The following is a 26213-nucleotide window of genomic DNA, read 5'->3' as shown; positions in this document are numbered from 1 at the left end:
TTTAGTAGCAAAACAATGCTGTGGCCTTGAGGACCATTGTCTGGCTGTGCAGTTTTTTGTTTTCAACGTTTTTTGATTTTTTTTGTTGTTTGTTTTGTTATGTTTCAATGCGTTGCAGAGCTTGTGCATGCCTTATTAGTGCAGGGACAGCACGACTGCAAATCTAATTGGATACTTCACTGCATGTGTTAATGATTTTCCAGCAGAGGCTTATTTCTTCTTCCACGTTTCCTTGCATTGTCAAAACTCTATCCACTCCTTTGTTTCTCTTTTAGGTTGCAGTTAAGCTCCACCCCACCTGCTGGTGTTTTTGAATATCACCAAACAAAGCAGCTCCTGCCTTAGTGTTTGCAGAAACCGCACCACAGTGGCGTGGTCAGGCATGGCTGCCCTGACAAGATACAGTCTGTCTGAATGTGTGAGTTTGTAAGGGTGGTGTGGATGTCCTTGATACACCTCACCTCTATGTCCTGGTGTCCTTCCTCCCATGTGTGTAGCAGAGGACATCAAGAAGCAGCGGTAGTCTGTCCAGCTGGACCAGCCCATAACCATTCAGTGCGGTTACATGATGGCATAACCCCGATTTCGGCCAAAGCCCGACTTCTCTATCCATGGGGGGTTAACTGCGTTATCTCACGGTACATGGCAGTGACAAATACAGATCTTGGCTGATAAAGGCAGCCTGGAAGAAATGGGAGTCACTCTCACAACAGAACATGCCTCCAACTCTCATTACATGCCCCCAACTCTCACCATGTGCCCCCAACTCTCAATACATGCACCCAACTCTCATTACATGCCCCCAACTCTCACCATGTGCCCCCAACTCTCACTACATGCCCCCAACTCTCACTACATGCCCCCAACTCTCATTACATGCCCCCAACTCTCACTACATGCCTCCAACTCTCACTACATGCCCCCAACTCTCACTACATGCCCCCAACTCTCACTACATGCCCCCAACTCTCACTACATGCCCCCAACTCTCACTACATGCCCCCAACTCTCGCCGTGTGCCTCCAACTCTCACTTCATGCCCCCAACTCTCGCCATGTGCCCCCAACTCTCAATACATGCCTCCAACTCTTGCTACGTAGCAGCTGATTACTGTAAAGGCTTTTGAAACCTTTCTCTGGTTTCTGTTTTCTATTTTCTTTCTTTTTGTTTGTTTGTTTCTCTTTCTCCCATGCTTTTCTCCCATTCCATGCTTTCCTCTTTGTTGCTTTTTCATTTGATTCTCTTTTTCATTATTTTAGTCTTCTTTACGGGGTAAGGATGACCCTACTGGAATGCACACCTGCTCCAGCCGTCAACACAGCACACATAACTGCAATTCAGGGTCAGTCTGTGGTTTTCATCCAGCTGCCAAGTCTAACATGGCCCAGATAGGAGTAGAAATAATATGCTTTGATTTTCTTAGATTATGATCAATATTAACTGTAGCAACTTTTTTTTTTAAAGCAGTGTTATTACCAAAAAACCATAACATTTGGCTTTTTACTGTTTATTGTTTGATGTTAGGCTATAGCGTGAAGTGAGAGGATTTGGCATTTGTTTCTTTGGCTCCATTACATGTAACCAAATTAAAGTGGAACTATGTCATTAATATTTTCTTGTCACTAGAGGGTGCCATTATTCTGGAAATTACTCTACCCAAAGGCAGGCCAAGAGAATAAGGGACATGGGGCTTTCGATTACAGTTTTTATCCATTGCTTTGGGCAATTTCACAAAACCGAAATTACATTCTCAAAGCTCTTAGTGCATTTGGCAAAATAGCCTATATGGTTCAGCACAACTACATAGATCACCTTCAAAAGGTCATATCTCACCCAAAACAGTTAAGTCAAGCTTCAAAACCAAATAATTTTCTCATAAAAATAGTCAATGCCCCCAAGTTCTTTCCCGAAAAGAAAAGGACATTCTCCAAGCTTTAAATATATTTGCCAAAATAACCAAGATGGTTTATCAAAACACTATGGCACACCTGCAAAAGTCATATATCTCCCAAAACAGACAACTCATCAATTAAAACTAATTCCTTTTCTCATACTAATAGTCAGTGCCCCCAAAATGAAAAGTCCCTTTGGCATTGTTTAAGCACTGCAGGTCAAAACGTTTAGATGTTTTGCCAGTATGGCAGTGGACCATCGAAATATCCCTCAAGTGCACATTTCAATCTTGGCTCAGTCCTTTGACACTGAATGTTTACTGCAGTAGATGTTCTCTTTCCAGAATACTTTGTGTATCAAACAGAAAAAAGAATAATTCAAGCATAGCCTACAAGGTAGCACTCATACTGCACTCATACTGCCATGGAAATTGTTACAGTTACAGTATTGTCATACATCGTGGTTACAGTAACAGAAAATGGGTACAGCACAATATACTGTCATACAAGCACATCAAAACTAAAATGATGTATAGCCTACACTAACATCACAACCTGGAGCTTCTGGGTATTGTATGGGCCAAGACTGGGAATGTGGGAGACTACACTATTCTCTAAAATGGCATCACACATGGTGATGTTGCCCCCGCGCTGGCCTGGGACATCCTCCGTTGCTCCTCTTTTTCTTCCTCCTCTTCCTCTAACAGGCAGTTGCCCTTGGTTGTTTCCCTGGCCAGGTGCTTCCATGTTCATAAATTGTACTGAACTTGGTCAAGCTCTAGATATTTGATGGAAGCATTTATACTCCTGGATAGGACCTGTCAGCTAACTAAACTTACTGTGTGATTGGTGATCGGATGTGTGAATCTCCCCCTTGATTAGTAAAGTTCTAGTTGCACCTGAAAATGACTGTAAGCTGATGATCCAAGAGATCCATATTACTGGATATACCATGATGTTTTTCATGGTATTATGTGCCTGAAATATTTTGACAGTAGAGTGAACTATTTTGCAGGTGATGATGTACTCAAGGAAATTATGCCAACATGTTTTGCAGAGAACAACCACTTGACTGAGAAGCAACAGTCAGTTTAGACCAGCAAGATGTATTCAATTGATAATTGGGCTAACTGAAGGCAATTGTACCCAACCATTTGCACAGATGTGCTAAATCATTTGAAATGTGTGCAAACTGTAGGCAGTGGTACTTGTCATTTGCAAGGAGTTTCTAAAACAATTGCAATTTGATTAAAGGAATGAGAAATGCCAATATGTTGTGAACCTGTGCCCAGTGGTTTGGAGGTTTGCACGTGTTGTTTTGAGAATGTAATTTCTGTTTCGTGAAATTGCCCAAAGCAATGGATAAAAACTGTAATAGCTGAATATGGACACTTTATCGTACAACTGTAGTGACTTTAGGTTCTCTGTGAAGGGAGGTGAATAGAATTGCTAAGATGTGTAGAAATCAACTTTATGCTCTCCCAGGCATACAGCTAGAGCATTTTTGCTACCAGTGGGAAACAGTGGTGCATTGTAGACATCATTTCTGAAAAGCTATATCATCATCTGTACAACACAGATTATCTCAGTTGGGCACCGATACACTATATGCGTTTGGGAATATTGTTTTCAAAATGGCTTTATGTGGTTTCATACAGACATAACACTGACTGCCAAAAATCAAACTCAGGGCCGGAACTTAGGCCTATCCAAAGTTGTCACAGGTTATGTGTGTCTTTGTGCAGATGTACATATGTGTCCATCTCCATCTGTGTGTGTGTGTGTGTGTGTGTGTGTGTGTGTGTGTGTGTGTGTGTGTGTGTGTGTGTGTGTGTGTGTGTGTGACCAGATGCAAACAGATCAAATGTGGGACGAATAGTACGTTTGTGTGGGACACTTTGTGGCTATGATGTCACCTGGTAGCTTTAAGCCCACATAATTTTAGCCCAAAGTCTGTGTGTGTCTGTGTCGTTGTGTGTCTGTGTGCTTTGCTTTCCTCTGCAGAAGGCCTGTTTAAAGAGGGCCTTGAGTTCCTTCCCAGTGTCTGTGGGTGGGGCTGTGGAGGGGCAGAGGTTTCCTGTCACTGCTGCAGTCTCTCCCTGTTATTTTGGCTGGGAGGTCAAAAAAAGTGACAGCTACTCAGAGGATATGGAGGACAATGACAGAATTAGAGGAAATGATGATGGACGTTACCAAGGTGTGGTGTTACTAAGCTGCGGTGAGATTGAACTGATAGAAACATCCATGGATAGGGTAATGTAGTTCTGGACTTCCACCCACAGACCTCAAGGTTGTGAAACACATTTAATTGGTAATCATCCAAAATTACTCTAGAATTACTGTGATCATTTTATGAAAGGTGATACTTCTCAAAAGCCATAATATTTGTTGGCATGACTTAAACAGAAATGGATCCTTAAGATCTGAAATTGTATACAACCTGAAGTTTCTAATTTGACAGTTGAAGCCATTTTCTCAGTTTTTCCAGAGCTGAAAGTGAAAGTTAGGTCAAATGGCACTGTCACATAGAGTAAAACTGTTAGTGGAGGGCAATAGACATGTGCCAGCAGGCCTAGCAGCCTTGCATAACAGCCCTGTGGTGGGATTTATTTGAAGGGCACTAGTCTTTAATCCCTCTGGAGACAAGCCAAGTCTTTCTCCTCCTGCAAATCAATCCTTTAACCCTCCTGTTCAGGTCCAACATTGTGGGCTCCCCTCCTTGCCAGCGAAGGTGTTACAACAAATGCAAAGAACAGAAGTAAACAATAGGCTTACAAAAAAGTTTATGACTTAGTGTCTCAGTTGGTTTTGACAAAAGCCAGCTGTTATCTCGGTTTCATCAGAGGTGTATCCGGTGGGGGCCAAGGATCACAAGTGACATTTTCACAATGTTTTAGCAAAAAAACAACAACATCATTGTTTTGAACACCCAAGACCAGTATTATATTTTGAGTATGTTTTTAAAGACTACGTTTGTGGCTGGTTCCTGTCACGCGTTTCCAAGGGCTCAGCAGGTGGCTATTGTTTTCCTTTTGTGTGGTTGACAGGTGGTACAGTCGGAGCCTTCTCTCCGGCAACCATGTCAGATTTCTGGCCTGTAACCATGCTTCTCTGCTCTTGTGCACTATAGGCTATTAATAGATAAACACATGTACATGCTGAAAGATTTTTGGTGTAGGAAATAGTTTTTTCCCCAAAGCTTCCCTCCCAGTACCTCCATTATACAGCCGTCTTCCTTCCCCTTCTTTTTCTTTTGTGTTTGTGCCCATTGATCATGACTATGCCACATATCATACACTTTGAACAAGTTGCACCTGCACCACGCTCCTCAGACCATGTCATATTGTACCAATACTTGGATATATCGGCAAAAGAATTGCACCTCTGCCCTCAAACCACCAATCCACTAAACTGTGCCACCTGCTTTATTGAAATGCAACCTCAACATACACCGCAATCTCTTTACTGCCCCAATGCTAGGCCTGGCAACGCGCCCTACACACCCACAACACTGCAGGGCACATGACACCAGATCAACCAATACACCCCATCTGCATCACCCACTACTCCCTGCAGCTAACAGCTCCAGAGGTTTACACTCACCATAAACATTTACCGTAGACTACAAACAAAAAAACAAACAAATACCTCTGTTACATTCCAAATTTCCCCCCAGAACCTGAAAAGTACTCACTTTGTTGCACGTAACACAACCCTGTGATCAATAGACTCCCTCGGGAGTGATTAACACGACAGAAACGAAACTGGAGCTTTTTGTGGTGACCCAACAGATGTTTGAGTTTTTCTTTGCTCTGATGGTCTGTTTGAGGTGGCTAAAATAACGTTTAAGGCTATTTCCATTCGCCGCTAGCCAAAAAAACATGGTGACTCAAGTGGCTATCTTTGCCCGTCTACCCAGATTTGGAAAGCAGTCTTAACCGGGGAGGTTTTCTGTTAGTTTAAACTGGTGCTTGAGTGAGAGGCTGATGCATGTCTAGCAGGAAAGGCAGAGTGAATGGGTTTACACCTGGCAGATCTACTTAGGCTTTTGCAGCTGGCCCTCAAAATCCACTTCAGCTGCCTCTGGGTCTGCATTCACCATTCCTCACTCAACACGTGCATCTGCCTGCACACTACTGTGTATGTGTGTGTGTGTGTGTGTGCCTGTGTGTGTGTGTGTGCTTGCGTGCTTGCGTGCGTGCGTGCGTGCGTGCGTGTGTGGTTACAAACTCACTGAGCTCATGTAGTTAATTGGGTGATGTAGGAAAAAGGCACTGTTACAAATAGGTTGAACCAAAAATGTGCTTTAATAGAAGGCAGTTCCTGTCAAGACACTTCATTGGTTTTCATAGTCATTATATTTGAAGACTTCACTTCTGATATGTTATGTTTTGGTAACAAGCATGATGTAAAATGCTATCCTAACATGCATTCACAGATATGAAACATTCTAATGAACCAGTGCGCAAACACCTGGAGTGCTACAATTTGACAACCATATGATCTGTGAGAAGTTTTACATGCAGACAGACTGATTTAATAACTGGGCATTACTTTGGCCCATGGTGAAAATATACACCAATCTACCTTAAATCTGATGTTTTTAATAGTTGACCAGCAGTGCAGCCATATGATGTTGTATCCAAACCAGCAGACCCAGACAATTAATAAAGCTGGCGGTATAAATGACAACCCCCAAAGTACCATTGCATCAGCAACAAACATATCCAACAAAAGGTCCATAGTATTAAACAAAATGGCATTTAATGTATATATATTATATGTACATATATATTATATATTATAATATATATACATAAATTGCATGTTATGTGTTTTAATATATATTTAAAGATAGAAGCATTTACAACAGAGAGCTGGGGGACCCACAGATCCAGAGCCTATACTAAATATTTTTCATGACTGTGCTGAACTCTAGGAAAACTGCATCCTCCTGAGGATGGATCCGGCAGAAACACAACTGTCTTTCCTTAAAAAGGAAGACATTTAATCCCAGAATTTCACAGATGTGTCACGCAGCGCATTTAAGGAATAAACCTATCGGCTAACAACCTTTGATCTGTCTTAAAGTGGAAAATGCAGGTCCTATCTCATAAAGCACTTTGAACTGCAGGCTGTTATTGCTACAATGTAACAGCTACACTGTTTCAGGTGCACTATAACCACCTGACTTCACATCTTAGATAGCCTGTGCCAGTAATAACATTTTCAGGATAAAGAACACTTAAAGGAAATGGCACAACATAGGTCTACTTATAATCTACCAATACATACCAAAATAATGTATGTATTACATACTTTATTTGACATTAAAGATTTGGAGAAGCTTACTATTTTTTCCGTTTCTATTATGTTTACAGATTTATTGGATTCTACAATATTTAGAATATTGGACGTCGAAATATCAGTATTTCTGACCCACTTCCCAAATTCCTGGAAAATCTACCTGTTCCGCACCCCACAGCTACTGTATATAGCATTTCAGAAACAGACCAAGGGCGATGGGCACTAATGTTTTTCTCCCTAAATTGCCCTCCCACGTCCCTCCCATTTCACTCCCACTGTGAGCGCCACGCTTTCTCCTCCTAGACAACAGCCCGAATTCGGCTTCTTTTCAACATTCGGAGGTTTAGGTTCCCTCTGTTGAAACAGGATTCATATTCTTTTTTAACCTCCTGTAGATTACTCATCACAACTCACGGAAGAAATGGGCTCGTAGTTCTCTTAACATGCTACAGAAAAAAATGCATTGTTAAATTCAGCAGTAAGTTTGCACGTTTTGAAGCGACACGTCCTCTGTTTTGCGTGGGTCGCCCTTTCTTTTTTCACCCGCTCAGAAATTGGCGTTCGTTTTTCCGAATTGGTTTGATGCTTAGTAGGAACAGCTTCTGCCTCCGTCAAAGTTGTGGCAGCTGTCTGGTGTCGTGCCACTACCCCCACGGATTAAGTCACCATAGCCAGGGATGGAGAAACTATACCGTTAGCCCCTAACATCAGTGAAGTGTGTGAATGTGTGGCGGAACGGGTCTTCCCCGTGTTCGGCCTTCTGTGAGCTGGATCTACTGCCACAATGGGATGCGGCTTACGGAAACTTGAAGATCCGGAGGATAGCAGCCCAGGGAAAATTTACTCCACTTTAAAACGACCGCAAGTGGAGACTAAAACTGACACCGTTTACGACTATGTTTTGCTGGACTTCAGTTTAGAAGGTATGTAGCCTATAAACACATGTTAAGCTCACACACAAAGTTTCTGACACTGTTTTTAGTAGCTGTTTTTAGTTAGTCTTAACACACGCACACATTTTCATTCACAATTTAGTGGATCGTTCCCTCTTTGTATTGACAGTCTTTCCTATCTCAGCAGACTGTAAATGGGTCAGGGAGGTTTTTCCCTCGCTTCCTTGCTTTATGTGAGTGTCCACATGGAAACGAAAGGCAGACTTGAGGACGCCTTGGTACTACACGAGATGTCTTTTCTGCTCCATCAACCCCAGACTCACTTTCTCGTTCTATTTATTTAGTCTTGGTTTGAAAGACAGAACCTAGTGTTCGTTTACCCAATAGACCATACTCGTAGTGGTCATAAATGGGATTGACCTATTTCGAAAATAAATTATGATATTTTTTTTTTTTATGCAGAAATAAAGCAGCTCATTCTCATTGGGTCAGCCAGTATGAGCCTGTCATTGACAGAATACACACCTAGAGTTGCTCAGCGTGCTTTTACAATTATGGATAAAGTGAGATGACACTTTCATGTAGTTTCGGACTGATGTAGTGCCTTTTGACTGTACTTCTTTTTTACAGTAGCTGTAGGAACAGTGGTAAACCCCATGACGTTGATTTGTTTAGCTGAGATTTTGGTGGACGACACACATCTCTTTTCCAGTGACACTTAAATCTAATGTTCTTGAACGATGCTTGTGATGTATGTTATGCAACTAGACTGAAAAAGGTTGAAAGTTTTTTTTTCTAGTGCTGTCTCTGCTGTCCTGTTGTCTTGATCATTCGTAGTCACTGACAATATACTACCATTGTTGGGGGTGGTATTAAAGCCTAATTTTACATTGAATGTTTTTTAGTATTATGATGACCGCATTGATCCATAGAGGTGATTGATGTCCAAAATAGATTCTCACTTTATCTCCAATAACTCTAATTCTCATATAAAAGTAGCTTTGTTCAGCATCGATGAATCATTGGGCAAAGTCAAAATGCCGCTTAGAAGGAAAATTCATTCAATTTACAATAATTTTGCAGAATGTGATGTTTTTTGCAACCTTTTTAGACAAAAGAGATTGTTGCACAGTTAATCATCTTAGACCCATCCCATCATGTCATTTTGTAGTGGTAAACAAAGGTGAACACACAAGCCAAATGAGAGTGAGAGAGAGAGAGAGAGAGAGAGAGAGAGAGAGAGAGAGAGAGAGAGAGATTCCAGAGCACATGGTTCTCAGGGCATGAATCAACAGCCTTGCCAGTGTAGTCTGTTCCCCATTCCATAAGAGCACCTGGGCTGCACATGTCTGATCAGCTTGCTCTGATGCCTGAGGGGAGTCTGCCATGCTCCTAGTTCAGTACAGATAGATTCATAATAGAAAGACCATTATGCTGACAGTGAAATCATCAGTGCTAGCTCTATTTGTTCTGCTTGGTTGCTGTATGTCAGGTTGCACAGCAAAAATAGTTGGATATGTAGGTTGTTGTGACTCTTATACTTATGTTACGACATTTATAGGCCAAGACTGTCAGGCAGTAAGCAGTATAGTATACATCTCAAGCCTTGGTTCTGGAAAACTATATTTTTTCGCGAGTGTTGGCCAGCCAAGATGGCAGATTATAGGCAGATTGGCCTTAATCACCCACCTTGGATGAGTTTCTCTGCTTTCCCTTTGCCCAAAATGTCAAAGTCTTAGCTGCAGACTGTGGATGCTTGATCCTGGGTCAGCATCTTAGACCAATCTCCATCTTGAAGCTAGAGTGCCTCTTTTCGGACAAACTGTTCCTGAGCCACCCATGCAGCACTGGTGGATGTCATCAATAGGAAATAGAGTCTAGAGGTAAAAGATCAAAGAAGCTAATGGCTAATGCTTCCGACAACCAATTAGCTGGGCCCCAAACCTCCAGTGTTGAAATGAAACCAGGCCTTGGGCTTCACTTTGAAATATGGAAGGTGGAGTGAATGAGAGGGAGAGGTGGAATGGGTGCGTATTATTTCTCCTCAGAGACTACCTCTCTTTCACGTAGTCCACCAGCCTTTACAGAGATTACCAGACTGCTTAAATGTTGTCAGTAGCCACTGCGTCAACACAAAAGATCAATCTGAGCTATTCTCTCAAATCCAGAAACTAAAGAATTGGAAGTACTCTCGGTACTCTCTCACTAGTTTTTCCATTTTACTTTTGTTGTACGACATGGCATCGTTGCTTTGGCTACCTCAAAGTGGGTCAACTGTTGTGATTGTGGCCCACCTATCTGGTTAGGGAGAAATCCTCTCAGACCACATAGGGGGCATTCGAGTTCACAGCCTCACAATCTAGCATAATCTCTCTCCCTGTTAATCTAGGACCCCTAGAAATGGTGGATTAACTCAGATTAAGGCGATGATTTTTATATTAAATTTGGAGGAGAATAGAAGGTCACCACAGCTAGGCATGGTGATTTGGTCAATGTTCAATCCATTTCACTCAATTCTGAGACCTTTAAAGGAAGTTCAGATAGGATAAAAAGACATGTGCATAGACAAGACACAGCTCTGTTTAACTTATGTCATGGCATGCCAGTTTCATAGTTTGCACAGTCGCGGTCATAAGCCATGTGACTTGCTTTGAGATGCGGGTCGAGATTTTCTTTCTTTTTATCTCTGGTTTCCCTCTTAAACAACGAAAATGTGCGTTCTTTCATATGTTCCTCTTTTCCACTCTCCAAAGCTTTGAAATGAATCTTGTTTCTTTCCTGCAAAGTCTTTGCCTCATAAAATCCACCCCATAAATTCTTTCCCTTTCCCTATTTTCCTCGCTCACTCTCTCCCTCATACCCCCCTTTTTCCCCCCTCTCCCCCAGAAGCCTGTTGCCCCCCTCCCTACTGTCCTCACATTTCAACATTCCCTCTCTCTCTCCATCAGTTGCCTCATGCTCTTCCTCACTCCTGTTGGTCTCCCTTTATTGACCTCTCCCCACAGATCATTCTGAACCTGTCCTTTCTCCTCCATCTTTCTTTCCTTTCCTTCTTTTCCTTTTGCTCAATGTGTTGTGGTCACTCTTTCAATTTTCTCGTTTTCCCTTCTCTCGTGCTAGCGATCTTTCCTTGCACTCTCTCCTTCCTTTCACTCTCTTTACCCCTCTAGTTCTCCTTTCTCTCTCTCTCTCTCTCTCTCTCTCTTAACCCCTCTTTCTTTTTTCTCTCACACGTAGTTGAGAACAGAGGGCTCAGTGTGTGAGCTAACGGAGGGAGGAGGGGTGCCAGGGGGGGGGGGGGGGGGTGAGCTTGTGTCGGACAAAAGCACAGGCCTCTCAGTGGCCCGTGTCACGTCTGAGCCTGTGTGAATGTGAATGCCACTGCCACCAGGGCTGTCACTCACTCCCAGACTCCCCCAGGGGTCGTGGGGCAGCCGCCCCAGAGACGGATCCCTGGCTCAGGTGTGGTGTTGCGCACTTGTTGGGTGTCACACCCTGGCTCTCCCGACTCAAGCGTCTCAGATACCCATGACTTGCATGTCTTACAGACAACCACCCCACCCCACCCCCAGACTACCCCTGGGATTGCTACTTGCCAAAATGTGTTTTGTGCTGTTTTTTTCTCCCTGCGCTAATTCCCAGTCACTCTCACTGCCAGATTCACATGAAAGTGTGCTGTGCAGCAAACTGTTTATGTGTAAGCAGTGGCAGACTGTGGGAACTTGCTTCTGGGAGGGGGGTTGTGAGGGCCGCTTGCGCAGGAATGTGTAAGGTTTTTCTCTGAGTGTGTAAACATGTCCAGTTTTCTAGATTTGTGCTTGAGAGGGACTATTTGTGTGAGTGTGCGTGTGTGATTTTATTGTGCTTTGAGGAATGTTGTGTCTAGTGTGTATGTGTTTTTTGGGGGTGGGGTGGGGGGCTCTGTATGAACAGCAGCTCTTTGTGACCACAGGAAGTGCTGTTGGGGGACGGGGATGGGGTGGGGGGGTCCTTTTAAAAGGGATAAGACGTGAGTGAGACATGCATTAAACCAGTCCCACACCACACTAACACATCCCACTGAAACAAAATCACCACTCCCACTGTAGGGTCACTACGTAGTGACACAAAACAAATCTAAGAGACAGCAGCTTCTCTTAAGGTGTCTAAAGTTATCTTCATCATAATACAGTATTTTAATTGTACTTTCTGCGATACTGATAGTACTTGGAATATACTCGTTTCCATAGATAGACCCAAAGGTTTTCAAAGGTAATCTAATCTCATTTCTTTCACCTCTGGAATAAGAGAGGCCTTTCAACAACCAATATATTCTTCTTATTTGCAGGCAGTCGACCCACAGTGCAGTACGTGTCCTCCCTGTGTGAGCTGCCCCAGGCCCTGCTGCCCTACTACACCCAGGGCTATGTGCTGGCTGCCCTCCACCCCATCATCCTCTCCGTTGGCCGCACCAGGGCTCTCCCCCTCAGCCTGCTCTACAGAGCCATCCTGACTCGCCCCAGACCAAGGTATGGACAAACCCCCACAGTCCACTAAGCCATGTTGTCCTCAGGTCATCTTGGATCATGCTGTCTTCAGGCCATCATTGTTAGTAATGTCCTCTGGTCATAGTCTGTACTTTCCTCTGCTCATTGTTCTCAATATTGCCCACAGGTCATCCTTGGCAATGTTGTCATCAGGTCAAAACTAGCAATGTTGCCTCCAGGTCATCATTGGTTAAATTATCTTTCGGGTCATCAATGCTACGTGGTCCGCAGGTCACCGTCATTCATGTTGTCCTCAGGTCTTCATTGCTTAAGTTGTCCTTATGTCATCTTCCTCCGTCATGGTAGACATGTCTTTCTTTAGTTGTGGGGGTTATTACATCCTGGAAGCCCACTTTTGAAAAAATTAAATATTAATAAGAAGGATATTCAGCCTTGAGTTTCATATTCACTTGATTCCTGGAACTTCTGAAAGGTGTAGGTCAAGAATTGGTGTGAGATGATGGACCTTTATGGAGCAGACAGGGGTCAAATAGGGTCCCCCCCTCCTCTACACACCATACTCCCCTGGACCCAGACTAGCCCACCTTCGAGTAAATATTAAATCATGCATGAGGGGGTCTTGCGTATTTAATGGAACTGCATGGTGGGCTTAGACAGTTTGGTGAAAAGAGGGGTGGGGGAGATAGTGAGGCTGAAAATCAGGGGTCCTGATTGGACAAGTCTCGCTCTTGACAACAGGAAAGGAGCCAATGAGGTTTGAGAATCCAAAGATGTTGCAGGCCACTCATTGGAGTTTCCATTCCCTCTCTGATGCTGTTACTACCATTATATTATTAACAAGGGAATTCCTGGCAGCGTTTCCCACATCGAGTGCAGCCCCAGCTAGTGCGCACATACACACTTCCTGTTATGCTTGGGGGAAAAAAGCCTTAACTCTTGTCATGCAAAGCCATCTGAAATTTTCATGAGAAATGTCTGCAGACTGGCCTGCCAGATCAAATTGAGTATGAACTCTCCAGCTGGATGGGGGCCCTTGTCCCACAGGGTCCACAGATGACTTGTGACCCATCCAGCAAGTAAACATCGCAAAGCAAGTTCAGCATATAAACATAATTTTTTCTGACCCCTTTTTTTACGACCAGAAGTTTCTCTAAATAATGAGTTTGATTAATATGATTACATTTCCCATGCATTCATATTATGATGTCTTCAGATCACTTGTGTTTTTTAACACACCACTAAGAGAGTGATATTGAAGTATGCTATGATGTTATGTAAGCCTTTTTTGGGGGGAGATTCTGGATTAACCCCTTGAAATGTAACATCTCGTTTTCGAGGGGGTCCACTGTGATGTTTTCATTAGGTATTAGTTTTATTAGTTTCGTCCTAGGGCTGAATGATTAATTGCATTTGCGGTTTAATCGCGATATGATGAGACGCGATTTTCAAACCGCAACTTAAATAAAAACCGCGATTAAGATGGAAAATTTTGCACACAGTGATTAAAGCAGCATAACGGATCACTTGCTAATCAATAATGAGATGCTAGTGGCTCAAACTAGCGAAATCTCTTGAAATGTGCTTACTTTGACACTATGACCAACTAGTTAGTCAACAACTGTCCTAACACAGTCAAACATCAAGCAAGTGCAACACAAGACGACAAATAAGCTACTTACTAGTTCGGTAGACAGTAAAAACCAGGCGGCTTCAGGCAAACCTACATAACGCAGTCATTTGCCAACGGACCCTGGTATGGCAATGGCACAGAGGCGATTCTCCATATTAAAAGTCATTGTAGCGCCCCAATTTTCAAAGCTGTTATTTTAAGGTAAAACTGCTTATCCTAACCCTAACCCTGAAGTACAATTACTGCATAACGCCAATTTAAAAAGTGCATGCCTTATGTTTATACTTGACTTTGTTTAAATAACTTAAATGCACAGTGGCAAAGCCACCGATTTGTTTCTGTAATGAGCAGTTAAATACAAATGTAAAATGTGGGAAAGAATATTTCACACTAAATGTATCTAATATTGTGTCATATTTAAATCATTCAGTACGTTTTGTTGTAGAAAAAAAGAGGATAACATTGAAATAAATCGCATATCGAATCGCAATCGCAATATTTTGGGGGAAAAACGCAATTAGATTATTTTCCCAAATCGTTCAGCCCTATTTGGTCCATGTAAGATTTCCATGTGACTAGCGCAAATGTCACTTGTTCCAATTGGATGTAGTAGTGGACTTGTCATGTATTTTTCACGTACATTGAGGGTAGCCACCAATGTTTTTTTTTTGAGGATAAAGTACTCAGGTGCTGGAAACATAACGCAAATTCTGCTTACCTGTTGATGACCCCTCAATGGTTTTCACACTGCCAATTCAGCTTTCAGGAATACATCATCGTTTAAACAATGTTTTGACATTTGCTTTGTTTGTGGTTTTGTACATGTGTAAACACTGACCATATGTGTGTGTGTGTGTGTGTGTGTGTGTGTGTGTGTGTGTGTGTGTGTGTGTGTGTGTGTGTGTGTGTGTGTGTGTGTGTGTGTCTGTGCTGCAGTAAGCATGCGGTGCCCATGTGCCACAGTGTGCCCGTGCTAAGGGTAGAGGAGTGGCCTCTGCCCGGAGACCACCTGACCGGTGACACCGTCAGAGCTCTCATCGACCGGGTTAGTGCTTTAAACCAAACTTGTTTTTACGTGTGTGTTTATGTATGTTTATGTGTCTCTCTCTGTGTGTGTGGAGGAGGGAATGCCTTATTGGCTTCCATAGCCTTTTCTTAATTTTTTCCTCACCTCAGACTGACGGTAGCCATCTTACTCAGATTTACCATCTCGTTTTACCTAAAGGTTCAGTACCAAGGATTTACCTGTGTTAAGACTGTTTGTATACCTCCTCCATTTTAGCAGCCATAGGACTTGCTTTTAAGCTGCTACGAAATGCTCTGTTCTCCAGGTGAACAGTAGTGCGAGAGGAGGGGTGCGATTTGTTGCCTCCGTGATTCAGCAGGCTGGAGGGGGCAGCGGTAGCCGGGTGTCCAGCCCCACAAGGGGATGCCGCTCCCCGCCCAGGACCCCTCCACGCACCCCACCTGGGGAGAGGGACCTGGAGAATGGAGGATGCAGTCCAGGTGAGATGGTGGACAATTGCGCATGACTCAAATATCTTGGTTCATCCACAATAGACACATTCCTTTAATAACTGGTCTGAGCTTTGCTATTAAGATTGTTGGTGCAGTGGTTGTTTTCAAACAAACTTTCAGAATTTTCCAAGGCTCTTTCAGGGCGTGTGCTGTACATGCAGATGCACAATCATGCACTCTCGACCAGACTATTCTGAAACTGTCTTGGAAAGGCAACATGATAAATGGGAACATGGGAAAATGGTGATTCATATCATATACGTTTGACTTTGATGATTATGATATTCTTCTTATGTGCTTTACAATGCAAGTCCTTCTTTACGCCAGGGCAGTGTCCTTCATGCCTACCATTTAAATTGGATTGTCATTTCCTCACTAACCATTTGTTGATGGAGTTGGTAACAAAGACACTATTTTCAGCTGTTAAACCCTATTCAATAACAACAACAGCAGCAGCAGCAACAACAGGGTCTCTAGGCTCTGTCTCTCTTTTCCTTGTCCTCTTTATCTCCCCCATAATCTCTTCCTGCCCCCCCTCCCAAAGTGTCAGGTTAGCTCAATTTAACCCTTGATTTGTGTGCTACTAATGTGAGCTGTAGTCAGTAGCTGTTGCCTCTGGGCTCTCTCTCAGTTCACTGGAGCCCTTGAAGGACATGTAGTGCCCTAGTGAACCAGAGGTATAACCAACCCCAGTAACTGCTCTGCTGTGGAGAGTTGTTGGCCTGTGTGTGTACGTGTCTGCGTAGAGGTTCAATAATACACAAGCAAAGAAATGTGTCTGCTCGTGATGGAGCGCTTTGACGGTACATTATGTTCATTAGTCATGGTGCTACTGGAGAAATCTGTTGCAGTATGGGATCCTGGCAGCAGTTAGGGGAAGCTGAAAACAAATGGCTAAGAGATCACCAGTGTCTCTTCTCAGTCTAAAGGCAATTACCTCTGCCCTGAATACACACTTCCGGCTGTGGTGTACGCTCGAAGACTGACACACAAACATATACAAATTCTTCCAACAGGCTGCGCTGATAATGGTTGATAGCAAGGGAGAACCATAAAACATTTTGGAACTCTGGCAGTGGTGCTTCTCAGGGCATGTACTTACTTGATAGCTGACAGGAAGTAAAAAGAGTCAATGTTTAAGAAGGTGTTTCAAAAGCCTTAGTTTTAGAGGTCAGATTCATTGTTGATTCTCTGAGATGTTTGAGGTTTGAGGTTTATTTGCATCCCTCTAACTGTTTTTCTCCAATCCAGATTTGAGGCTTATGGTGCTGTTCCACTCCTGGGCTGCTGGATGTACCCCCCTGGATGCCCAGGGGTGCGTTTACCACCAGGGGGCACTCTCCATGCGTGTAGCCAGGAAGGGACAGGTGGTCAGCGCCTTGGAAGCTGATTGGCTGGAGCTGACTGCCGCCTACTATCGCAAGGGCTGGTCATTGGTCGACTCGTTTGTGTATTGGGACACGCCCAAAGGTGATTAAATCTCCGAAACTGGAAATCCAGTCTGTGTTTTGTCTAAACACAGAAGTAAGAGAGTATTTGTGAATTAATGTTTAATATCATATTTTCAGTGGCTCAAAGTTAGCACTCAACATATGCCGTCAATCTGTTTTTTATTCTTGGTTTGTTACCCTAATGAGTCATATACTCTATGTCATATATCTCTATCCCCTCAAAACATACATTGCAAACCCATGTTCTTTATTGTCTCTCACTGGTTGATTCACCACAAACCCAATTTAAGCAGATCAGTAGGGCAGTGTTTAGCCACATACATGGACTTCTACTAGCCCTGTTTTTTGCTCTGGAACAGGTATGCTTCAAACACTTTTGTAAACAGAAGGCTAGCTTCCTCTCATCTTTCAAAGCAAAGGATGAGCTTAACAGAAATAAGAGAGAAAGGGATTAAGAGCACTTTGTCCTAGTACATCTCTTGTGGATCCACATCTGCCTCTTTATCTTTTTTGTCCTCCCCTGATCTCCACATTGTTATCAAAGATCACTGAAATCGCTCCATATTTTGCACTCCTTCTTCACCTCCCTCCATTTTCTCGCTCTTTTTTTTTTAACCCTCCAATCCTTCTCTCCCGATGGTTGACTTCCTCTCTCCCTCCTCATCTTCCCTCACAGGGCTATATTTAGAGCTTGCCTCCCAACCTTGCGACCTCACTTCCTGTTTCACCACAGCATGGCAGGAGCTAAATCAGACACACTCACAGACATCTGGGGCCTGTAAATGTAGAACATGGAAGAACATGCTCTAACACTTTCCACCCTAAAAAAACAGCTCCCGTCACATGCGTACGCGTTCACACACACACACACACACACACACACACACACACACACACACACACACACATTTGTCTAACTGTCAGAAAGTAGTTCATTGTCAGCTTTATTAGGTCAGGAAGAGAAATTCTGGCGGCTGCTTGATTGAATTCCTGAATCTTCCACTCTCTCTCACTAACACACACACACACATACTCACACACACACTCACACACACACACACACACACACACTCACACACACACAATTCTGTCAGGACCTGGGTTTAAACCTACGTATTGTTGCTTTACACATTGAAGTACGGGATCATTTCTGTTGTCATCACCAAGCATGTAGAGTTATCTGCTGTGTTTCACCCCATAGGTGAGCCTGTTCCCAGGTCTTTAGAAGGGCTGTTCGTGTATGAGGAACGCAGCATGGCCCCTCCTGCCAATGACACCATTGTGGTGGAGCAGTGGACTGTGATTGAGGTGAGCTGACCTGAATTGGTGCCTCGGGTTTTGTCTAATGCTTTGAATGTGATAGATATGTGTTAGAAGTCTTTCCTCTGGTCCAACCAGGCCTCGAATGTGAAAACCGACTATGGGCCACTGCTTCACACACTGTCAGAGTTTGGCTGGCTGCTCACATGTGTGCTGCCTACACCTATTATCCGCCATGACAGGTAGGTGACACACACACCTACCAAAGGCACACACAAATACATAGATACTGGACCCTAGTCTTAATCTGTTCAAATCAAAACACCACTAACATAATAGTCTTTACATATTCCCGTTGAGTGTTAGGAAAACTACCTATCTGATATTTTCATCAACTCCTCTGTGTTGCTATAGCGATGGGAATTTGGCCACAAAGCAAGTTGTGTTCCTTCAAAGACCAGTTAGGAATCCTTCGGTACAGCAACAGAACCAGGTAAGAGTCTTTACACTGATGGCTGAATAGGTGCTTATCCACAGCATGTGATTTCATCTACAAAACATCCATAACTTATGAGCCTCAGGTTGGCTGCCATTATAATCACCAGCTATCTTTGTGAAGGAAATTACGCTGTTTTGACATAAACATCCCCAAACTGAACTTGGCACTAGTACCAGAAGAGGATGCTCATATCTTATGAATCTATCGCTATCTCTCCCGCCCCCCCGTCTTTCCTTCCTTCCTCCTCCTGCTCTTCCTCTATCTCTGCTACTCTTCCTTGGTCTCTCTCAGGCTGCATCCTCACGGAGTGAGGTGTCCAATCGGTCTGTGAGTCGCGGTGTGGGTAGCCCTCAGACTGAAGAGCTGTCGCCATGTTCAGGGGGCATCGGGGGGTTTCCTGTGTTTGGGGGCGGCTACTCCAGCGCCCTCTCCCACCTGGAGGAGGGCGGCTTCGAACAGGACGACGGAGCGGCTGAGGTCACATGCATGTAACAAACCCCCCATTCGTCAAAACCCAGTCTCCTGGCCCTTACGGGCTGATTTTTACCCACATTGTTGCTTGTTCGATGACCTCTGACCTTAAAGACTGACTGGGTGGAGGAAGGAGGACACTTGTAGGCTGCTCATTTTGGCCATGTTTTGCAAGCCAATGTGCAGTCGAAAAAAAGAAAAGAAATTGGGATTTGTAAAATATGAGGGCCCCTAACCCTTCCTAACAAAGAGCATATTTTAGAATCACTTCTAGCACTTTTTATTATGAAGCCATACTTACCAGTAGAAGTATTTATACATCATCATGGTCATCTCAGTGTTTTTATTTTATTTTTGTAGGACAGGCCGGCTTAACTGAAAAGGAAAGGGAAAAAATACAAAAGTACCCAACTGTTTATTTTGACAGCTTCACCCAGTCTAAATTCTCACATTTTCTCACTCACACCGTAACCAAGCACCAGGTGTCCACTGGAAGCCTAGGGGAAAGACACAGGGAAATATTAGACACAGACTCAACTTGGGATGGGATGGATCTAAATATTTCAAACCGTTCCCCCTAACTTCATAATCTCACCCCCACAAACTTCTTGTTCTTGTCACCTGTGTCTTTTAATTTACATTTTCCACCAAAACTTTGATTTGTTCTGTTCAACAATATAACTTAAGGTCACAACACAACCTTGCTCTGGCACTCACTCACTCACTCACACACACAGAGCAAAACAAAGGAAAAACTAACTTTTTTCATATCCTGTTAGCGGTCATCGGCAGGATGTAAACATTTATCAGGTGTGTAAATCCTAAGGTGCTTCTGACCGTACTGAGATTGTCCAGACCTCAGTTATAACACTGAACACCACTATCTTCTTTTGGAAACACTTGAGTTTCGACCGGGGGTTCACAGTTCACACTTCCTGCAAGTAGGTGTGTGTGTGCGTTTGTTATCTTTTCATACTCGGATGTGTAAATGGCTGGTGTGACCAGGACTAGAACTGCTGTAACTGTCGCAAACCCTTAAACGTTTGCACTGGCAAACCCACACTTGCCAGATAAAATAAATGGTGCTCCTTTTCCAACAGGTTGTCTCTGTCAGCTTCGTTTCATGTTTGTTCTGACAATCATCTTGAAAATGGAAGGTACCAGTATAAACTGTTCATTTTAATAGTGACAGCAGCTGCTGATTTTTTCATTTCAGTTTATTTTCAGGAGATTTGACATATCAGACCATGCTAAGAGTTCTTTACTTATCACAAATGACACATAAGATGTACAGAATAGCTCTTATGAGTTATCCATTTGTGTGCATTGTTTTTTTTTGTCCTTTTACACTTTAAAGATCTAAATGATAAAAGAGGGCTATGTCGATGGTTTAAACTATTTTAAATCACCTTTACCTTTAGTTGAGTATAGTTCTGGACATTCAGACAAATCTAAGTTCTCTAAGTGTTGCTTGTGACCTTTTTTTTTTTTCAAATGCTTATACCAGAACCTCATGCTGCTGTATATTAAAAGTAACCCATGAAAATATTGTCTTATTTTATAATTGACAGATTTTTTAAGATGGTGAATGCCATTAATGACAGTATTACCAACCTGCTGCAGTATTTCAATTTCAACATTGTAAATTCTGTTGGTGTTTATATCATTAAAATAGCGATTTCCCATTGGAGTTCCAGTGTCCTTTATAAGAAAACATGTTTTGCTTTTGTCATGATGGAATAAGTCAGTGATTCTTCGTTAATACAGACATCATAGTAAGGAAAGCCTAACGATGGACAGCCTTGATGAAAGTAAATCTACGCCTTTATGCAAGAGCACCCGGATGCATCTTCTGCAGCACTAAAATCCTGTGATAAAACATGGATTGATCAGTAAGTGCTTATTCAGTTAAGCTATTCAAAGAGTGTGTATTTTTACACGCTTTTGTGTGTACTTATACGGTAATGATAACACAACCCAATTTCTGGGTACAAGTTTTTTTTTTTAATTAAGACATGAAAATATCAAACTTTAGTTCATCATTTAAGAAAAATAAAAACAAAAATTGTGGATAAGGCCATGTGCCTTTCCCCATTAAATAACTTAATAATGACGGTGCAGGGGGTACGGGGGGTGGGATACAACCACGCTCAAACGTAAGAGAGAGAGAGAGAGAACCTTAAAGCTGAAACACCCACGACAGACATGATTGTTAGAATAAAAGCCAAGAGGGTGGAGGGGACGGGGGTGGTCATATATACAAGGGGCACACCAGAGTATGCATGTGTCAAGTCTAAGCTGCTCAGAAAACAACAAATCAAAAAAGATTATTCCTTTTTTGAGGATGGATGGGCGTTGGGAGGATGGGTTGGGATGGGAGGGAGGGGCACTGGGCATAGCTGCAGAACACACTGCTGCAGCTGCCACCATCGCCGCCGTGTCCTCCGTCTCAGGCCTCGCTCTCCCCTGTGGCGGCAGAGTTCTGCACCTCCTCCTCCAGGATGGGCACGATCAGGTTGTCCTTGGACATCAGGTTGTACTTCATGACGAAGCGCGTGAAGCGGTGGCACAGGAAGGTCTCGTTCTGGCGGGGGGGAGGAGAAGGAAGTTGTGAGGTTCAGGTGGTGCCACTGGCTCCTACACACTCGCAGTACACACATCAGAAACGTAGGTTTATTAATAGACGTTACATAAGTGGTGATCATTTGTGAGGTTGCAAGGAGTACTCCCACAGCTGTCAGCACTGGATCTGTCTAGACCAGAGTTGGCTCAACACTGCCACCTTCTGTCTGAATGGGAAACTGCTCCTGACAAACAAAAGAGCATTGCCTCTATGCATTGGAAATGGCTTTTACCTCGTATTTGTCAAATATCTGCCGATGGTGGAAGTAGGCGTGGGAGAAAATCCTGTAGATGCGACGGCAGACTGATCCCAGTTTGGCTACGGACGACTCTTTAATGCTGACACTGTGGAGAGAAGCAGACACAACCCAGGTTTACATCAAAACATGTCTGCTTTGTGCTTGTAAAAAAAAAAAACTCAAAATTGGAAAATAAGTTCCAAATTAACTACTGGTTTCTTGTGAATAAGCACAGAGTGCTCTCGTGGCACACAGTATGATACCAAAGTAGAACCCTATACCTCCCCACTCTGACACCAGAACACAACTACATTTAAATAATTTTTGTTTGGCTGGTTATTTTTAGTATTTCAGGGTAGATGAATGGTTTCATGAAGTGAATAATATTTTTATTTTAATCCTTTTGCAGCTAAGTCCAATTAGTACCAATGCTCAGGGGGAACATTTACGCTGTTGTACACAGAGCTCAGAGATATACATCTGCTGCTTTTTATAAAACATTTAACTATTAATCCAGTCCATTCGTGAAATTACAAACTGCCACATTCACCATTGAGCCCTTCTGATCTGCGAGTCTAGTCAACTAACTGCAGAGTTTACTTACTCACCGGCTAGGGAAATACTTGTTGCTGTTCAGAAGGCAGGCTGCTCCATCCAGGGTGTGCCTTGTGTAGTCGATGGCTGGACACTGTAAGGAGCAAAGGAACATGTTAACGGCGAGATTGCGCCCAAACAGACAAGGAGGCAAAGGAACTTGACAGACCTCATATTTTTCTCAGACAATTTCACTTGAATTGTTACGGTGTAATAAAGAGTGCACACAGCACGGGGACCCAGGCGTTCCATGGAGGTGGACTGGTCTGGCTGCTCACCTCTTTTGGTGTCTTGTGTGCTGCACAGAGGAAGATCCACTGCTCTGTTGCGGTCATCTGGGTACATGTGTCTGGGTGACACTCACCCTGTTCAGGCAAGATGATAACCTCAGAGTGAAGTCATTATATACATACACCCTTAAACGTTTCAAAGAAAGTCTCAAAACCTTAGCACTAGCATCGAAAACAAACCCAGCTGAGACAAGAGCAAGGATGCTAAACATCAAAATGAGGACAGATACCTGTAGTTTGACAGCCAGTCCATTTAGCTCCAAACAAAACTGCCTGTAAATAAAATACAGGAAGTACTTATTAATTGCTTCCATAACAAGCACGATGTACTACAAAAACACATTTATGATAATATGGAACGAGGAATATTTAGTTTAAACCCTGCCTTGCCTTAAAAAAATAAAATAGAACACACATTTTTGTGAGTTTGTGAATGAGCCCAAACCCATTCAATTCAGTTGAGTAAGCCCTGGCCTTCACACAGAGTGGCTGTAGTCAGCTCTTACCTTAAGTGCTCATATTTCCAAACACCCTCATCTTGGCCTTCCGGTGGCTCTAGGATCTTGTCAATATTGGAGCAGTCAGAGCGGATGTTCTGCTGGATGTACTGAGTGCAAAAACAAATCAACAAAAACAAATGAAATACACAGACCTGCACAGGACATCACAACACAGCAATACTCCCAAAACCATTTCCTTCTTCAAACTACCAATTACCTGCAGTCTGCAGATGCATTGAATATAAAAGCCACTTAGGACCTGCTCTGATGATAATCAGTGGCCTTGCTTTGATTCGATGCATAGACAGCTTTTGCCATTGCCATAAACTGGTTAGTCATGCGGTAAAGGCTGTTGAGACTCTACCAAAGGTAAAAAAAATGGAGCAGACTGACTGAAGGTTTGTGGTTTAATTTCCAGTATCAGAACTAGTGACAATAGATACAGGTGATGGACATGGGTTTATCGGTCAGGTACACATACAGCTTCATGTTCTATCAAGTTCTGCTTCCCATGAATCATACATGTTGTGGTATCTGCTGTGATGGCATGTAGCTGCTTAAAGAAACACTGCTATTATGAATGAGTAATCCATCAGACATGTGTAACTTGCTCTTACAGTTTCTATCCTCATGCTGTGAGGATCGTCTTTCATCTTTACATGAGAAGCTTTAAGACTGAGAACATGGCTTTTGTTACCTGCTGGACAGCTAACGTGCTGTCCATCTCCTCAAAGGACTCATCGGGCCAGTTGTAAAAATCCTGCCAAAGGAAGGAAACGAGTGATGGATTTGGAGTTTTTTTCGATGGCATTGTTTTTCTAAACTGAATAAAAGATAACCGTTTCCCTGAAAAGAAGACTTGACATCAGAAGACACTAGAGTAGGAAGACATTTAATGATTTAAAATAAAACAGAGCTACTAAGATAGATCTCAAAAGAAGACTTCACATCAGAAGACACTAGAGTAGGAAGACATTTAATGATTTAAAATAAAACAGAGCTACTAAGATAGATCTCAAAAGAAGACTTCACATCAGATGAGACTAGAGTAGGAAGACGTTAAATGATTTAAAATAAAACAGAGCTTCTAAGATAGATCTCAAAAGAAGACTTCACATCAGATGACACTAGAGTAGGAAGACATGTAATGATTTAAAATAAAGCAGAGCTTCTAAGATAGATCTCAAGAGTCTTCTCTTCCCATCATCTCAAGATGTCTTTATGATGGCCCTGAAATGTTTTTGTGGTGTCTCTGCACAGAATGTTCAAGAAGCCCCTAAATTATACCACTAAAGCAGGCGTAAATAACACACCCAACAGTTGCGACATATTCTTACACCGAAGGTCACACTAGGTGCAACGACTCTCTCCACTATATCTGGACCCTTTCTTAGTAAGAAGCTCTAGCCAGACATATAGGCGCCAATTGACCCTCAAAACCATATATCTCTAGGCCACTTTGACAGACATGACTATGTACATACAACATTTGGTAGCAGCAGCATTGTAAATCAGATCACAGTGATAATCTACTAGAGAACACCCTTCCATCAAGAGTTATTCACACTGAGAGGTAGTGAATGTGTACACTCAAACCCATGCATTACAAATGGATTCACACCTAAACTTTACCTTAATCTCACTGGGAACGAAGCTTACGTGAAACGTACGTGAATCGGTACCGTAGTCGGTGTATCAGTTATGATTTAGCTAGCTCGAGTGACTGTCTTTCTTCAGTTAACTAATCTTAACCAGCATTGTGGATTTCGACAAACCACATCGAATGCTTTGCAACATCAAAGACATACCCATATAAAGCAGAAAACCGCTATTCCATCGATGAAGTCATCTGACTGAGTAGATGTCAGACTTCACAAGGTTCACTCCCTGAATGCACTGCGCCACATTGTTGTCAACTTGTGTCTAACCAATGCTCCACTGTTAGCATAACGGTATTTGTTCCTCGAATAAACTAAAGTTAGTGTTAGAAGATGACCCAAGTAGTAGTTAACGTTAACCCTTAAGACAGAACCAGCGTTGGACTATTTAGTCCTTGCTTTTCAAAACGAGCAATATAACTCAGCCAGCGAGCCAATGTTTGCTATTTCCACTGTTGACCAGAAAGCTGGCTAGGCTGGCACTGGTTAGCAAGCAGTCAGATTTACACTAGGTTGGTTGATGTTCCTAAACTCAGTCATGTAAACAATGTTCCCAAATTAGCTTGTACGCAGGCTGACTGAAAACTATCGACATATTATTTAACATACACAGTCCAGTCAAAATTTCGACATTTCCTGCTTTTGCAAGCTAACTTAACTTAGCTGTCGTTAACGTCAAAGGGCTAGCGCTAGCTGGCTGTAAGCGACTTCTACTGGGTGCTAATGTTGGTTGGCCGCTGTCACAATTTTCTTAAACCAGACCTGGGGTTCAACTAACAGCATTGGATAGTTTGTTCTGGGTCTTTATTGAATTCAGACAATGATAAAATACCTTCGCCTTAGTGCCTGGCCGATTCCTCCTCAGAACAGCAGTACCCTCCGCCATGACCATCTCGACAGAA

At 42.9% G+C, this 26213-nt stretch overlaps 2 protein-coding genes across 2 annotated transcripts; one reads left to right on the top strand and one right to left on the bottom strand.

Moving 5' to 3' along the window:
* Positions 1–7546: 7546 nt before the first annotated feature.
* Positions 7547–21028, top strand: rftn2 (raftlin family member 2). The gene is made up of 9 exons (XM_080838531.1): positions 7547–8122; positions 12420–12600; positions 15146–15254; positions 15541–15715; positions 16979–17197; positions 18380–18486; positions 18577–18680; positions 18853–18931; positions 19229–21028. The coding sequence occupies exons 1-9, from the start codon at positions 7984–7986 to the stop codon at positions 19427–19429; spliced, it is 1314 nt and encodes a 437-aa protein (XP_080694657.1). The 5' UTR covers positions 7547–7983; the 3' UTR covers positions 19430–21028.
* A 370-nt stretch (positions 21029–21398) lies between these two features.
* Positions 21399–26213, bottom strand: mob4 (MOB family member 4, phocein). The gene is made up of 8 exons (XM_080838536.1): positions 26144–26213; positions 24351–24413; positions 23660–23760; positions 23384–23426; positions 23142–23228; positions 22878–22957; positions 22264–22375; positions 21399–21992 (listed from the first exon to the last, which is right to left on the bottom strand). Exons 1-8 carry the CDS (start codon positions 26201–26203, stop codon positions 21858–21860), a joined length of 681 nt encoding a protein of 226 aa, XP_080694662.1. The 5' UTR covers positions 26204–26213; the 3' UTR covers positions 21399–21857.

This window comes from Sprattus sprattus (assembly GCF_963457725.1).
Source record: "Sprattus sprattus genome assembly, chromosome: 5".
Lineage (NCBI taxonomy): Eukaryota > Metazoa > Chordata > Actinopteri > Clupeiformes > Clupeidae > Sprattus > Sprattus sprattus.
This window is presented reverse-complemented; position numbering and strand designations above follow the sequence as displayed.